The sequence below is a fragment of the Rhamphochromis sp. 'chilingali' genome (genome assembly GCF_963969265.1).
Source record: "Rhamphochromis sp. 'chilingali' genome assembly, chromosome: 14".
Taxonomy (NCBI): Eukaryota; Metazoa; Chordata; class Actinopteri; order Cichliformes; family Cichlidae; genus Rhamphochromis; species Rhamphochromis sp. 'chilingali'.
The window spans coordinates 732,218-747,217 of NC_137941.1; the positions used below are offsets into that span (position 1 = coordinate 732,218).

Genomic DNA, 15,000 nt, shown 5'->3' on the forward strand with positions numbered 1-15,000 from the left:
TTTAAATAGACATGATGCCAAATCTGTATGTAAGAAATTAGAAATGATGATTTTAAACGGTTCAGGTTTTTAAAAAAGCTCCTCTGGAACCAAACCAGAAAGGAACACATTGTTATGATTTTAGAGGATCTGGTATAATATTAACTTGTCTGCTGTAAAGAGAAGAGTAAACTTTTCCTGAGTTGCTGTTGGAGTGGAGCAGAGTGTAGGAGGGTTCATGTGAACGTAGCGCTGGGATGGGGCTGGTTTGACGATGATGCCATGTGCCTGCGACGTGTCTGTCCATGTAAGCTGTATCACCTGTTTGTGCAGGTAAGCAGCGTCTGGATTACGTGGAGGACTACCAGGACCTGTACACCCGCTCAGAGACCCTGGACGTCGAGGTCTTCTCCATCCCGTCTGAGGGCCTGTTCATGGCTGCAGCCAACAAGTAATAACACGGCAGCAGAAACAGCTGTGGACAAGTCTCTGTCCTCTCAGTCTAACCCTCATGTCTCCCCTGGCAGGGACTCTCGGTCCGGCTCAGGTATCTACAGGTGGACCAACGCCTCCTTCCAGCTCTACCAGAACATCAGCACTCAGGAGGCTCGATCCTGGAAACACTTCACCATCGACAACAAGGTGAGCGCCTCCAACATGGACGAGGAGTACAAGGAGCTCAGCACAAAGCTGTGGGCTTAGCTCCACCCACGGCCTACGAGCAGCCAGCACCGTGCTGCTGTGACTGATGCACGACACGAGCTCCCACTGTCACTGCGACAGTCACGGATCGTTGTATGTTCTGTGTGTCGTGTGTTTTGTATAGATGAGCGTCAGCTGACGACGTAAACATGCTGACAACAGAGAGAAGTTATAGCTAATCGCTAACTGTCCTTCTGTTGGCTGTTACCATAGAAACTAAATGTCTTTGTGCCATCATGCGATTTATTGTTGGATAAAATCAATACTGTCTGACATCACACTCGTGTGCGGTCCTTGGCGTGGACGTCGGTGGACGAAGCAGCTTGTTTCTGTCACAGACAGAAAACACAAAGTGCCATCAGGCCAGAGGGATCAGATCTAATCAAGCGAAACAGGCAGAACATTTAAAACATGATTAATAAATCCGGTGGTGCAGCTGAGAGTCGTGGAGTGGATAGAGCTCAGAGGGCGGAGGACAGGAGGACAAACAGATCTGAGGCTGATTCTCTTTGAACCCTTGTGTGCACATTGTGTTGGCCTTGTTTGCACAGTGTGTGACACACACACACAGCTGTGTGCAGGTATTCAGTCCTGTTAACTCAGAGAAGTGTGTAAAGGAACAGTCTCTGCAGAGGTCAGAGGTCACTGCAGCGCACACAGACTTCTGTGAGTCGTCGTTCAGTGAAAGCTGAGCAGGGCCGCTCGGCGCTGTGATGTTAAACCAAATCCATCTCCGTGTTTCTGTCCTTCAGATTTTTCTCGTGGTGGCGGCAAACTTCAGAGAGGCGGGGTCTGAGCGGTCTGTCATCTATCAGTGGCATCGGCGGCGGCGGCGTTTCGTCCATTATCAGACTCTGGAGACTCACACTGCCCAGGACTGGGAGGCCTTTCGCATTCACAACCACAGCTTCCTGGTCGTGGCCAATCACAGACGAGGTAAACAGGAAGTGGACTGTAATGCAGTCTTTTTCATTTTAAATGAATGGATCACTGCAGCTGCTGGGGCATCACACAAAACCAGGATAAGAGCTCATTGTTGTCTCCACAGGAGAACATCATCAGGCCACGAGTTAATCAAAATTTTAAAATAATAAATGGAGAGTGGCGTCGGCTCTTTGTGCCCCGAGATGTCCCTCTCCTGCAGTCTGTGAGGCCAACGAAGCATTTCATGCATAAAAATGCTGCAAACAGAACCTTTAATAAAACTTTTCTTTTTATTTCCAGATCAAAGATGAACTTTCAGGATCAAACGTTCCTGATCGGCAGTATTTATTCGTTCAATTTGATTTTCCTTCATGTTCAGGGTATTTTCCGCAGTGAAGGAAGTATCTGAGTTTAACGAGTGTCTGCAGCGGGATGAGGAGCTCCAGAGCAGCCGGTCGTTTCTGATGGGTTTAAAGGTTAAAACGAGGCTTTTTGATGATGGAGATACGAGGTTTCCACCTGACCAAACAGGAGCTTTGAAGAGCTCGTATCTCCTCGTCAGTGTAAACACTTCAAACACATTCATGTGTGCACTTCCTGTAAAGATAAAACACTCCTGAGGCTGAGGCTGTGCAGGTGTACTGTGGTTAGATCACACACCTCTGTGCGCCGTCTCTCTGTTTGAGCTCGTGTTTATTCTGAATGATGGTGAAGTCACAGCGCACCGGCCGAAATCACCTCAGCACCAACACGTTCGATATAAATGGGCCAACTTTGATTTTCTGTCCTCTTTATCTGCTAAATACATGAAACGAGCAAAAACTGGCAGATTATGAAGGGACTTTTGTGCCGGGTAAATAATTAGCTGCTAGCAGGCTGTGAAAACTCAGACGGGATATTTTAAAGATTCATTAATGGTTCAAACCTCAAACTTCTGCATTTACAAGAATATTTTAATGTCTTTATTTAAAAACAGGTCGTCTGCAGTCGTGTCTCCAACCAAACTATCCAAACTTACTCAAATACATTTGTGTTGTAGAAAAAAGTCAACTCAGATGAAATGATTTTGAATGAGACTTTATTCGAGTCACAGGTCTGAACATCACCGCCATGACTGTTTTAACCATTTAGGAATTTCTTTCCTTCATTTTCACAGAACTCAAACTGTAACTGGACAAACCAGGATCACTAAACACGTGGATTATTTTCACTTCATGGATGCTAATCCCTCTCACAAACGTGCATCCAGGAAACCTCCGGTCTGCATGCAGAGAACTTTAAAGTGGGCAGGTTTAGGCCTGCAGGTACCTCCATGAGTACTGACACACACCCTTCAGATAGCATCAACGACAAACTTTAATATGGCAATATCTGTGCACGACTCAGCTTTTAACACGTGGAAAACAAACAGTGACAGAGCTCTGAGAGCTCCATACCGAGGGTGAAGATTAGAAACTCGTCTCAACCGTAAACCAAACAGTTTGGTCAAACATGTTATTTGTCCGTCGTCATCTCTACCTGTTAGTCTGTGGGTAAAATACCTGAAACAGAAACTGAATGAGGTTGTGTCTTTGCACCAAGCACAGTCCAAACCATCAGTCTGTTCTATCACAGCCACAGTGATTCGCAGACCTGTGTTTTTCTGAGCATTTGGTAGCTGGACGGTCCTGCAGATCAGAGTCCATCATCTTAGTCACTCTGAAAAGAAATTAGCCAAGGTTGCTCCTGAAGATAATCTGGTGTTGGTCAGGTACAAAAAACAAATAGAGACTCAGTTCCAGGGTTTTGTAGAGATGTAATCAGATTACATGAAGGTGTGAGATGCAGCTGACGGTGATTCCCTTTTGTTGAGGCTAATCTCCGTGGAGATTTCATGTGATGGGTTTTGTGTTTCTCGTTGTTAGACGACTCGTTCTTCTAAGCTGGATGCACTTCTCTGGCTTTACTCTGTGATCACATGGACGAGAACTGAAGTGTCGAAATCATGTCAATGTGTCCCTGTGTGTCCTCAGAAAGAGACTCCAACCACAACATCCACAGTGTGATCTACAGGTGGAACCCCGACACAAAGGTGCTGCTGTTCAGTCACAACATGAGATCTTCTCCTGTCCTTTATAGATAAGATAAGATAAGATAACCTTTATTAGTCCCACACGTGGGAAATTTGTTTTGTCACAGCAGGAAGTGGACAGTGCAAAAGTTATGACGCAAAAATTAGAATACAATAAGAATAAATACAGTACACAACTGTACAGAATAGAATAAAATGATATACTATATACAGTAGAATAAAATAAAATAAATATACAATAAGATAAAAATAGAATACAAATACAAATACTATATACAACTGAGTAAAAATACAACGATGACAGAAAGGATTATTGCACTTAGTATTATTGCATATGTATGGATGTGTGTGCTTGATCAGTTAAAGTCTTTATTGTGGAGTCTGACAGCAGTGGGGAGGAAAGACCTGCGAAATCTCTCCGTCCCACACCGTGGGTGCCGCAGTCTCCCACTGAAGGAGCTGCTCAGTGCTGTCACAGTCTGCTGCATGGGGTGGGAGATGTTGTCCATCAGGGATGACAGCTTAGCCGCCGTTCTCCTGTCACTCACCACCTCCACTGGGTCCAGAGGGCATCCTAGAACAGAGCTGGCCCTTCGGATCACCCTGTTCAGTCTCTTCCTGTCCCCAGCAGAGATGCTGCCGCCCCAGCAGACCACACCATAAAAGATAGCAGAAGCCACCACAGAGTCATAGAAGGTCTTCAGGAGATGCTCCTGATCGTCTCTGTCCTCGTGTTTTCGGTCCTAACCCGTCCCTCCTGTCTCTGCAGCTATTTGAGGTGAACCAGACTCTGCTGACGTCCGGAGCCTACGACTGGGAGTTCTTTACTGTGGGGCCGTACCACTTTTTGGTGGTGGCCAACACCTTTGACGGTCGAACCACCATCATCAGCTCCACCATCTACGTCTGGCTGGATGGTTCTTTCCAGACCTTCCAGAGCATCCAGGTCAGTGTTTGCCTGTCTTTCAGGGTCTCCCCACCGTCGGCTTTCGTAAACCTTTTACCTTCCTGGTCTGAAATGTTACACCAAAGAGGAAGTGCACTAACGTTTAATGGCCAGCAGGGGGCGACTCCTCTGGTTGTCTGTGAGTGTCCTGCTCAGCTGACTCGAGCTCAGTGAATGTTTCCCTCATGTTTCAGCTGTAAATGAAACATGAAGCTCATTTTGGAAACTATCGTCCAGTTACAGTCACAGAGGACAGCAACATAGGGTTTGGTCATTGGTGAGTTATTAGCCAATGAGAATGCAGCATCGGTCAGTTTCCGAGTCAGATCTACTGCACACCAGGGACCTCTGGTTTTAAACACGGTGACAGCAATAACGTTCAGTTTGTGGCTTCGCAGCATGACCTCACTAACCAGCGGTGATGTCACATCCTTCTTTTATATGCAGTTAGTTTCCTAGCACTGATGCAGCGACCAGTGGGTGACTGTAGATGACTGACAGTGAAAGCATGTTCACAAAGCAGGCTGGACTCAGCTGTGAGGCTCGTGGTTGGTTAAACCCTCCTCCAGAGACGTTTCCTGAACATGAAGTCATCTGTACTCAGTAATCTGCCTGCTTGTTGACCTTGGCTGTTTGCATCATTAATAAAACCGACGCGTTCGCTCGTCCTGCTGTTCATCAGCTCTGGTCACGTGCAGCACGTCTTTAAGCTCAGGTGTGTCAGCTGAGGATCAGGGCGTTTTCACAGAGTAATCCAAACCAGCAGCAGATTAATTAATCTGTTTGCATTAGCCTAACCACAGCTCTGCAGCTAACCACCGTGGTGTGTCATCTTTACTATCTCGCTAACTTCCTGCTAACATGGATGTTGAACATTATTGTAGCAGCTGTGAGAACAGCCCCACCGATCTCTTTATTCTCAACTCCCAGGATTCGAGTAAATGCACCGATTACTAAGATTGAGTTGATAAATCTGCAGGACCTGTCAGCAGGTCAAAGTGATGAACATGAGAGACATAGATTTGATTGATTATGGAGATTATCAGTATAACTGTAGATTGTTTTATTTGATTGAATTACAGACAAGAACATTTAAAAATGAGACTTTATTTTTATTATTTTTATTTCTATTTTTAATGGAGCAGGAAGTCCTGAGATGCTGCGTCTCCTGTCTGGCAGACCTGGACACGTGACAGACGTAGCTTCTTCGCACATGAATGATTTATGACAAACATTTCAGAAGAAAGATATTTTTTCTCATATCTATTAAGTTCTGTCACATAATGATCTTTTTCATCGATAAATCAAACTTTTTTTATTATCTGGGATCGTTTAATCATCCTACATATTGAAACTCAGCGATATGAGCCAAACTTTAAAGGATTATTTTATTGTGACACTGAACTCGCGGACAGTGAAACATGTCCGCTCACATTTATTCTCACAGGATTGTTTCATCTTGTGCGTCCTCTTCAGAGGATGAACTCGGGACAGCGCCCCCCTCAGGATGTTTTTAGCTGGGGCGGTGCTGCTTACCTGTCCAGGTGAGTCCTGGCAGATGTCAGAGCAGACATGACAATGAGGATGTTGTCAGTGAGTCACATGATAACAGCAGCGGCGTGACGCTGCCCGACCGCAAATCACAGGCTGGTAAAAATACCACGCTGACTCACAGCTTCAGGGAAACACCTCGCTCTCAGCCGGGCTCTGATTGGTGCAGGTGTGCCTCTGCAGGTAAACGCTGTTTTCCAGCCACACTTGATATTTCTGTGTTTTTGCCCCTTAATTTCTGAGCTTCAGTGTTTTTTTTGGTCGTCGTTGATCCTGGATCACAGGAGCACGTTGCAGGTTGTTTGGATCGTCCTCACCTCGCTTACTCTGGATTATGGTGGATGTATCCATTGTGACATCACGCTCTCTGAAGCCTCCGTTTTAGCCTCATTTAGCTGTTTTTTGGAAAAATTTACCATATTTGGAAGAGTGTGAGTAATCAGCTAACATCCAATCAAAATGCTCAAATTTCTCTCACCAAACTGCCGCTCCGCCTTCCTGGACGGTCTGTTAGTACAGCCATGTTACTGGTCACATGATGTCAACACGGTGCAGAGGTCCAGTTCAGGTGAAGCTAGCAGCTACAGCCGCCTGTGTCGCCATCCACCGGTCAGTCAAACAGGCCCCGCCCCTAATATCTGCAGGGTCTTGGAGCTTCAGTGTTGTTAGCGTGATCTCAGGTTCACCTGGAGCTGACTTACTCTCACACCTACCTGCTGCCATTACTCTCGACCCCGCTCTGAGTTGTTTTAGCTCCTCCTCCCCAGAACCCGTCGCATCATTCGCTCCTGCAGTGACAACAACCAAAGATAACGGTCTTATTAAAGTCAGTGTGTGGGGTTTCAGGGTGAAGGTGGTGATGATGATGAGCGCTGTGTACCTGCAGCCTGGCAAACAGCGATGCCTGCACAGACGCAGCTGCTTGTTTAAAACATTAATGTGGTGACAGATGTGCACATGAAAGCAGGTCATAAAAATCATCTTACGCTGATGAAAATATGTTTTTCAGTCTGTTGATGTCAAAGATGAAACAGGAAACCAGAGCAGTGTAATTAATGCATGTGTGCGAGGGGGTTTCCAGCTGCGCTGAAGAAGTCTTTTATTGCTTCTGAAAACCACAAAAACATGTTAAAGCATCATGAAACCACCTGAACCTGTAATTCAGCTGCTGACAGCCGGCACAGCACGCATTAAACTGCTCAGACATCAACACGACTAATGGAGCCGCAAATAGCTCCAATCAGACCCAGCCAGACCTCGCCAGCTCCCCCTGCAGGCTGCACGAGCCGCTGCACACAGGCAGCACGAAGCAGAGCGTTTCATAGTCTCACAGTAACGTATAAAGCACTGAATTATGACTTCATTTAAAAGCTGCCTCCTTAGTTCATTGTGATGTGTCAGTGAATCCCAAAGTCCACCAGACGCTCCCCGGGCCCGGCCTGAGATGGGCTTCCTCTGAAGGGTGGCTGGCCTCGCCCTTAGAGAGGGAGGGGCTCAGAGTTAAGCCGCTGCTCCTTCACATTGAAAGCAGTCAGTCGAGGTGGTTTGAGCATCTGACAAGGATGCCTCCTGGGTGAGGCCCCGGGGCAGACCCAGGACACGCTGGAGAGATTATATCTCTTGGCTGGCCTGGGAACGTCGTGGTGTTCCCTGGCACAAGCTGGAGGAGGTGGCTGGGGAGAGGGAGGTCTGGGCTTCTCTGCTTGGGCTGCTGCCGTGGATAAGTGGAAGAAAATGGATGGATCAGTGTGTACAGTGAGCCCAACGCTCACAAGCAGTGATGGAGTCGTTACTCTATTCAAAGTAATAGATTACACAGTGCTCATTGGTGTTTTAAATGATAGAAGGCTCATCCTCGCAGTCAGACGAGTTCTTCTTTCCCACATACGTCTGACATTCATGCAGACACACTTGTTCACCCACCCGAGTGGAGGCAGCAGGGATGAAAACACCTACTTTCAACTGATGCTTTTCCCTGTGACTGATCCTGGTCACACTTACTGCACATGAGCTGGAATCTTCATCTAACCCTAACAGCTGTGTGCGCTAAGCTTCTTTGCAGTGCAGATCTTCCTCTTCTCCTCCTGCCCAGCAGCTTCATCATCCTCGTCCCGTATATCCACTCTTCCTCCTCTGCACGTGTCCAAACCGCCTCAGCCTCTGACTCTCAGCTGTTCCTCTGATGGACTCATTTCTCATCCTAATGACGTGAGCTGTGTGTTCACACTGTCACCAGTTAACGTTATAAATCTGAGGCTGTCACACATCCCTCTCCTGCCGAGGACACAGACCCTGTTTCCTTTACCGTTTAAGCAGAGGGAGTGAAAACCAGCCCAGTCCGATCACACAGGGATCCAGGTAGACACGGAGGCCATGATGCTCCGGTTACCTCCTGACGATCAGGCAGCTGGGTCTGCTTGCACTCAGCTTTAGCATCACTCTGGTTGTCTGTGAAGGTTCTCAGTCATCCAGGTCATCGTAGTCAAAGGAGCTTGCAAAGAAAAGCGTCTGGACTTCTTTAAGTTACTTGAAGACGTTTCACCTCTCGTCCGAGAAGCTTCTTCAGTTCTAAGGTCAAATGGTGGAGAGTCCCAGATATAAACCTAGTGGGAGTTTCCCCCCACAGAGGGACAAAAGGACCCCCTGATGATCCTCTAATCGCCTGAGCCAAGGTGGGAAACTGGGCGTGGGTCCCAATCAGCCAGAGTTTCGGGTGAGTTCATTGTGAAACCTGGCCCCACCTTATCATGTGAATTCCTGAGGTCAGATGGCCCAGGATGTGAGTGGGCGTTAAGGCGTCTGGGAAGGGATCTCAAAACTGGATTATAGATGGCAGAGAGTTGGTGTCGTAAACCCCGCCTCTGTTCAAAGATGGTCGCTCACAGTGGACATAGATGCTTCTTTCACTCCTCTTTCAAACCATCTGTCCTCTCTGTCCAAAATGTGAACATTGGCATCCTCGAAAGAGTGACCTTTGACCTTTAGATGCAGATGGACTGCTGAGTCTTGTCCTGTGGAGGTGGCTCTTCTGTGTTGTGCCATGCGCTTGTGAAGTGGTTGTTTGGTCTCTCCGATGTAGAGGTCTGGGCATTCCTCGCTGCACTGTACAGCATACACCACATTGTTAAGTTTGTGTTTTGGCGTTTTGTCTTTCGGGTGAACCAGTTTCTGTCTGAGTGTGTTGCTGGGTCTGAAATGCACCGGGATGTCATGCTTGGAGAAAACTCTCCTGAGTTTCTCTGATACACCGGCTACATAGGGGATGACAATGTTGTTGCGTCTGTCCTTCTTATCCTCCCTCGCTGGTGTCTGGTCTTCTTTTCTGTGCCTCTTTGCTGACTTTAAGAACGCCCATTTAGGATAGCCGCACGTTTTGAGTGCTTCCTTTACATGTGTGTGTTCCTTCTTTTTCCCTTCAGGCTTAGAGGGAACATGTTCTGCCCGGTGGTGTAGGGTCCTGATTACTCCAAGTTTGTGTTCCAGAGGGTGATGGGAGTCACTCTGGTTCTTGCTTGTTGTTTTCCATCTCCTCTGGCTTCCCTGAGTTTTGAAAACAGAGCGTGTTGTGGTTGTTTTCTCCAAGTTTAGCCAATCAGCATCCACCATGCCAAGGAGAAGTTCTTCTTTCTCCACTAAAAGCAGCGTTGAAGGGACTCCTGCAGTCAAAGCCCCTCCCACCAAGTGTAGGATTATCAGAGGGTTACCCTTCGTACCCTGGTTCTCTGAGTGTCCCCTTCTTTCCGCAGACAGTCGGAGCGACAGACTGGGAGCCGTTTCAGATCGACGGCAGGTTTTTCCTCGCCGTCGCCAACAGTCAGAAGATCCCTGATCGTGGCACGAGTGTCTACAGCATCAACTCCACCGTGTACGAACTGAACGCGCTCACACAGACCTTCATCCGCTTCCAGGACATCCTCACACACAGGTGAGCGTCACACCTGGGCTCATTTAACATGTCTTCAGATACACTTCCTGCTTTTACCTGCAGATTAAAGGAGCAGCACGAAGATTAAAGGATGAATAACATTTATTTCAAAGTCACTGTGGAAACGTTGCTGATCATTAAAAGGAAGCCATCAGCACCGAGAGGCCTGATGTTTGTTTAAGGTTTCATTTGGAATTTTATTCATTCGTTTGAGATCTTTTACATTTTATTAAAAAACACATTTTAATAACTTTTCAACATTTTGTTCATAGTATTTTATATCTTTATTCAATTATTTATATTTGCATTATTCGTTCTTTTTTATTATCACTTTTTGATGATTTTGTTAGTTTTGAATTTTTGAATTTTTTATTTTATTTTATATTTATTTATTATTCCATAAATATTCGTAAATATTATGAACATAATTTTTTAATACATATTATTATATTTATATTAATTCATGTGCACATGTGTGTTCATTTATATTTATTATACTTCATAATATTTTGTGAGGATATTGATGACCTTTCTTTTCCACTTTATTTTTTTATTGTTTTTGAACTATAACAGTCATTTTTTGGACATTTTTGAGGATTTCTAAGCTTAGCTGTAGAAACATGTTATCTTTTTTTTCTTTGTTTTTCGGGACTTTCTTCAGTTAATTTAAGACCTGAAAACGTACAGTTGTGGTCAAAAGTTTACATACACTTGTAAAGAATAGAATATAATGGCTCTACCGAGTGTCCCGTTATTTCTAAAACTCTGATTTTTCTCTGATAGAGTGATTGGAACAGATACTTCTTTGTCACAAAAAACATTCATGAAGTTTGGTTCTTTAATGACTTTATTATGGGTTAACATAAAAAAGTGATCACATTTGCTGGGTCAAAAATATACATACAGCAACATGAATTAGCAATTTTGGTGACTTAGAAAGTTGTCAGTGAACTGAGCTTCATAGCATGGCCTCTTAACTTCTTGCGAGTGATTATGAGTGACTACAGTTGGTGACTTCTCTTAGGCCAATTAAATAGGGCTCATTGGATACAAACGCCCACAAACGCTACAATGGGAAAGTCAAAGTAGCTCAGCATGGATCTGAAAAAGAGAATTTTTGACTTGAACAAGTCAGGAAAGTCACTTGGGGCCATTTCAAAGCAGCTGCATGTCCCAAGAGCAACAGTGCAAACAATCGTTTGTAAGTATAACGTGCATGGCACTGTTTCATCACTGCCAAGATCAGGAAGAAAACGCAAGCTGCTGCTGAGAGAAAATTGGTCAGGAGGGTGAAGAGTCAACCAAGAATCACCAAAAAGCAGATGTGCCAAGAATTAGAAGCTGCTGGAACACAGGTGTTATTGTCCACAGTCATACGTGTTTTGCATCTCCATGGACTGAGAGGCTGCTGTGCAAGAAGGAAGCCCTTGCTCCAAAAGCGGCACCTTAAGGCTCAACTGAAGTTTGCTGCTGATCACATGGACAAAGATAAGACCTTCTGGAGGAAAGTTCTGTGGTCAGACAAAACAAAAATCGAGCTTTTTGGCCACAATGCCCAGCAATATGTTTGGAGGAGAAAAGGTGAGGCCTTCAACCCCAAGAACACCGTGCCTACAATCAAGCATGGTGGTGGGAGTATTATGCTGTGGGGCTGTTTTGCTGCCAATGGAACTGGTGATTTACAGAGAGTAAATGGGACAATGAAGAAGGAGGATTACCTTCACATTCTTCAACATAACCTAAAATCATCAGCACGAAGGTTGGGTCTTGGGCGCAGTTGGGTGTTCCAACAGGATAATGATCCCAAACACACATCAAAAGTGGTAAAGGAATGGCTAAGTCAGGCTAGAATAAGGGTTTTAGAATGGCCTTCCCAAAGTCCTGACTTAAACCCCATTGAAAACATGTGGACAATGCTGAAGAAACAAGTCCATGTCAGAAAGCCATCAAATTTGACTGAACTGCACCAATTCTGTCAAGAGGAGTGGTCAAAGATTCAACCAGAAGCTTGTGGATGGCTACCAAAAGCGCCTAATTGAAGTGAAAATGGCTAAGGGACATGTAACCAAATATTAGCACTGCTGTATGTATATTTTTGACCCAGCAGATGTGATCACTTTTTTCTGTTAACCCATAATAAAGTCATTAAAGAACCAAACTTCATGAATGTTTTTTGTGACAAAGAAGTATCTGTTCCAATCACTCTATCAGAGAAAAATCAGAGTTTTAGAAATAACGGGACACTCGGTAGAGCCATTATATTCTATTCTTTACAAGTGTATGTAAACTTTTGACCACAACTGTAAATATATTTTAAAGAAGAGGTTCATTGTAAAAATCCCAGAAACAGCTGCTCTTCACAGTGTGTCGTCTTGTTCTCCTCCTTCGTGTGTTCAGTGCGCTGGACTGGGAGTTTTTCACCATCGGAGATGAAAAGTTCCTGGTGGTGGCGAACTCTCACGACGGCGGCTCGTACTCTTTGAACAGCGTTGTCTACAGGTGCGTAAGTGCTCATCTGCTCAGGTGTGACGTGTTTCCTGAGCTCAGGTGACCTCTGTGTGTGATTTTAGGTGGCAGGGTTATGAGGGCTTCGTTCCTGTCCACAGCCTGCCCACGTTCGGCTGCAGAGACTGGGAGGACTTCAGCACGGACGAAGGCTCCTTCCTCATCTACTCCAGCGCCAAGTCCAGGCTCAGCAAGGTGTTCAAACTGAGGAACTACTGAGTGAAACCATCCTGGAGAGACTCCTCTGAGGTCATGTGATCATTCAGTGGACTGAACTTCCTGTGAGCTGAATCCTGAGTTCATCCCGAGGAGAACATCATTTAAATCCAGCGATGAAAACCCCAAAGATTAAAGATCCATTTATGCTGTTTGGACATCGAGTCACATTAAGCTCTGCTGACGAGGACAGTGCCTCTCTGACCCTGTATGAGCCATAAACCTCAGAAATGAATCATCAGATGACTCAAAAATGAAAGTTGTCCAGTTTTAAGTCAGCTGATTACACTCAGAGAACCTCCCGTTTCCCTGAATCATGGACGTGAACATATCACTGAGACAATGAAACTTAAAAACAGACAGGTCTCAGCCTTCTTCAGATTTTCCACCAAGTGCTCAATAAGCACTCTAAACAAAAGAGCATCATTCACCCGGATACACGAATATCTCCTCCTAAAGGAAAACACCAACGCTGAGAGATCTCGGAGCGCTTACTGAAAAACCTCCAGTGACTCCTGCAGCTGAAACACATCTCAGCACCGTGTCGTCTGCATAAAGGCGCCTTTAACCGGAAACATGTTCTCACAATGTTATTTATACAAAAACATATATACAAAAATGAAACGAGGCCTGAGATGGGACCCTGCGGGTTCCCTCAGAGACTCTGAGGGAACCCGTTTCATGTCACTGGGTTCAGTCGATCATCAGACAGAGCGGCACGCCGCTGCTTCCTGTCCCGCCCGTCTGTGTCTCTGGTCTGTCGGTGGACAGACGTCAGGGACGGACATCTGGTGGAGGTCCAGATGTCCGTCCCATCAGCTCTCCACATGTTCAAGTGTTTTTCTCTGCTTTGTTCAGCAGTTTGTTTTTACACGTGTGGTTCATTCAGTCTTCACGTTTCATTAATAAATATGATGTTTTCTGACACTCTGGGCATTTTTTACTCTATTTATTACATTTGTTCATATTTGTGGATATTTTTTTCTGACAGTTTTTTCACTGAAAATATTTTGCATGTTTGTGTTTTGAAATGTAATTTCCAGTTATTTATGTTTTAGCTCATTTGCTGATTGATGTATAAATTACACATTGAATAAATTCTTTTAAAAAGCTGAATATTTTCATTTATATGAAGGTGAGAAGCTCGACGCAGAGACGGATATTTCCTCTTTATCTGCTGAGCTGAAATGCCAGCTTAAAGGGTCATTCCGCTTCATTTCAGCTAGCTGTGTTTCCCTTTACCTGGACCTGCTTCGTTTTTCTTCCATATTTCCAGTCATGTGTTTCCTGTTCCTGTGGGAGATGTTCTGATTAAACATGACCCAAGTTTGTAATAATGACCTCGTTGTATGTACAATAATCCTGTGAGCCCAGAGCTCGGGCTGCTGGAAACACGGGATGGATCTGGATGATATAATAGAAAGGAGGAAGACCCGCCCCTGCTGTTCAAACCTAAAGGAGAAGCTAAATCAGCCAGTTTACGACGGACGATGAAGTGAGGGGTTGACCCTGCGCTGAGGCCAGAATCAGAGAAAGAAGGATTATTCTGAGAATCAAAAACCAGGACCAATCGTCACTTCTACTGCAATAGAGTACAAGTAAAGTACTTTAGTTTTTGTTGTCTTCCAAGGTTTAGTTACTTAAATTAAGCTTGTTTATACGGATCGGGATGGCCAGCAGTAGATGGGTGATTAAAACCATCAACAGCTGCAGCATTAAAGTGATATGCACATCAATAAATCAACAATATCATCATTCATATGTATGTGATGTTCATATAAATGACGAAACCAGTTTCTGTGACGAGCTCAGAAGATAACAGGAAACTCCGTCACGCGTGATTTATTCTGCATCGGGACGGTCTCACAGGTTCAAAGGTCACAGAGGTTAAGCACAAGTTTATGTTTACATATGTTTTGTCTGTGTTGATGTTTTAGTACTTGTTCTTTTTAATATACAGTATTTAAATATCAATCTTCAGTCGACAGTTTTCGAGTCTTGCCGACGCTTCCTGTTGTTGTCAGTGTCTTCTGTTCATGCATGTGTCAGCGTTCTGCTGCCTCCTGGTGGTTCGTCCCTGTATTCGACCTGCAGGATTCATCTCCGTGAGACCTGTAGCTCCTCTGTGAGTCTCTGCTCAACAGACTAACGTGGAAACGTCTCTGAACGCTTTCTGAAAGT

General features: G+C 45.1%; 2 protein-coding genes across 5 annotated transcripts in view; both read left to right on the plus strand.

Moving 5' to 3' along the window:
- The window catches only part of LOC308409393 (thrombospondin-type laminin G domain and EAR repeat-containing protein-like), a 21,854-nt gene extending 7,978 nt beyond the window's left edge, over nucleotides 1-13,876 (plus strand). For 3 of the 4 annotated variants that reach the window (XM_080902100.1, XM_080902098.1, XM_080902099.1), the window contains 8 exons: nucleotides 313-430; nucleotides 507-621; nucleotides 1,434-1,617; nucleotides 3,618-3,676; nucleotides 4,446-4,622; nucleotides 9,920-10,098; nucleotides 12,496-12,597; nucleotides 12,669-13,876. In XM_080902100.1, coding sequence (XP_080758226.1) covers nucleotides 313-430; nucleotides 507-621; nucleotides 1,434-1,617; nucleotides 3,618-3,676; nucleotides 4,446-4,622; nucleotides 9,920-10,098; nucleotides 12,496-12,597; nucleotides 12,669-12,822 — 1,088 coding nt within the window. In that variant the 3' untranslated portion in view covers nucleotides 12,823-13,876. The remainder of the gene's footprint in view (nucleotides 1-312; nucleotides 431-506; nucleotides 622-1,433; nucleotides 1,618-3,617; nucleotides 3,677-4,445; nucleotides 4,623-9,919; nucleotides 10,099-12,495; nucleotides 12,598-12,668) is intronic. The other variant, XM_080902101.1, reaches the window with a different exon arrangement.
- A 412-nt stretch (nucleotides 13,877-14,288) lies between these two features.
- The window catches only part of rrp1 (ribosomal RNA processing 1), a 19,028-nt gene continuing 18,316 nt past the window's right edge, over nucleotides 14,289-15,000 (plus strand). The window contains exon 1 of the mRNA XM_080902953.1: nucleotides 14,289-14,417. The gene's annotated coding sequence lies outside the window, so the exon portion shown is untranslated. The remainder of the gene's footprint in view (nucleotides 14,418-15,000) is intronic.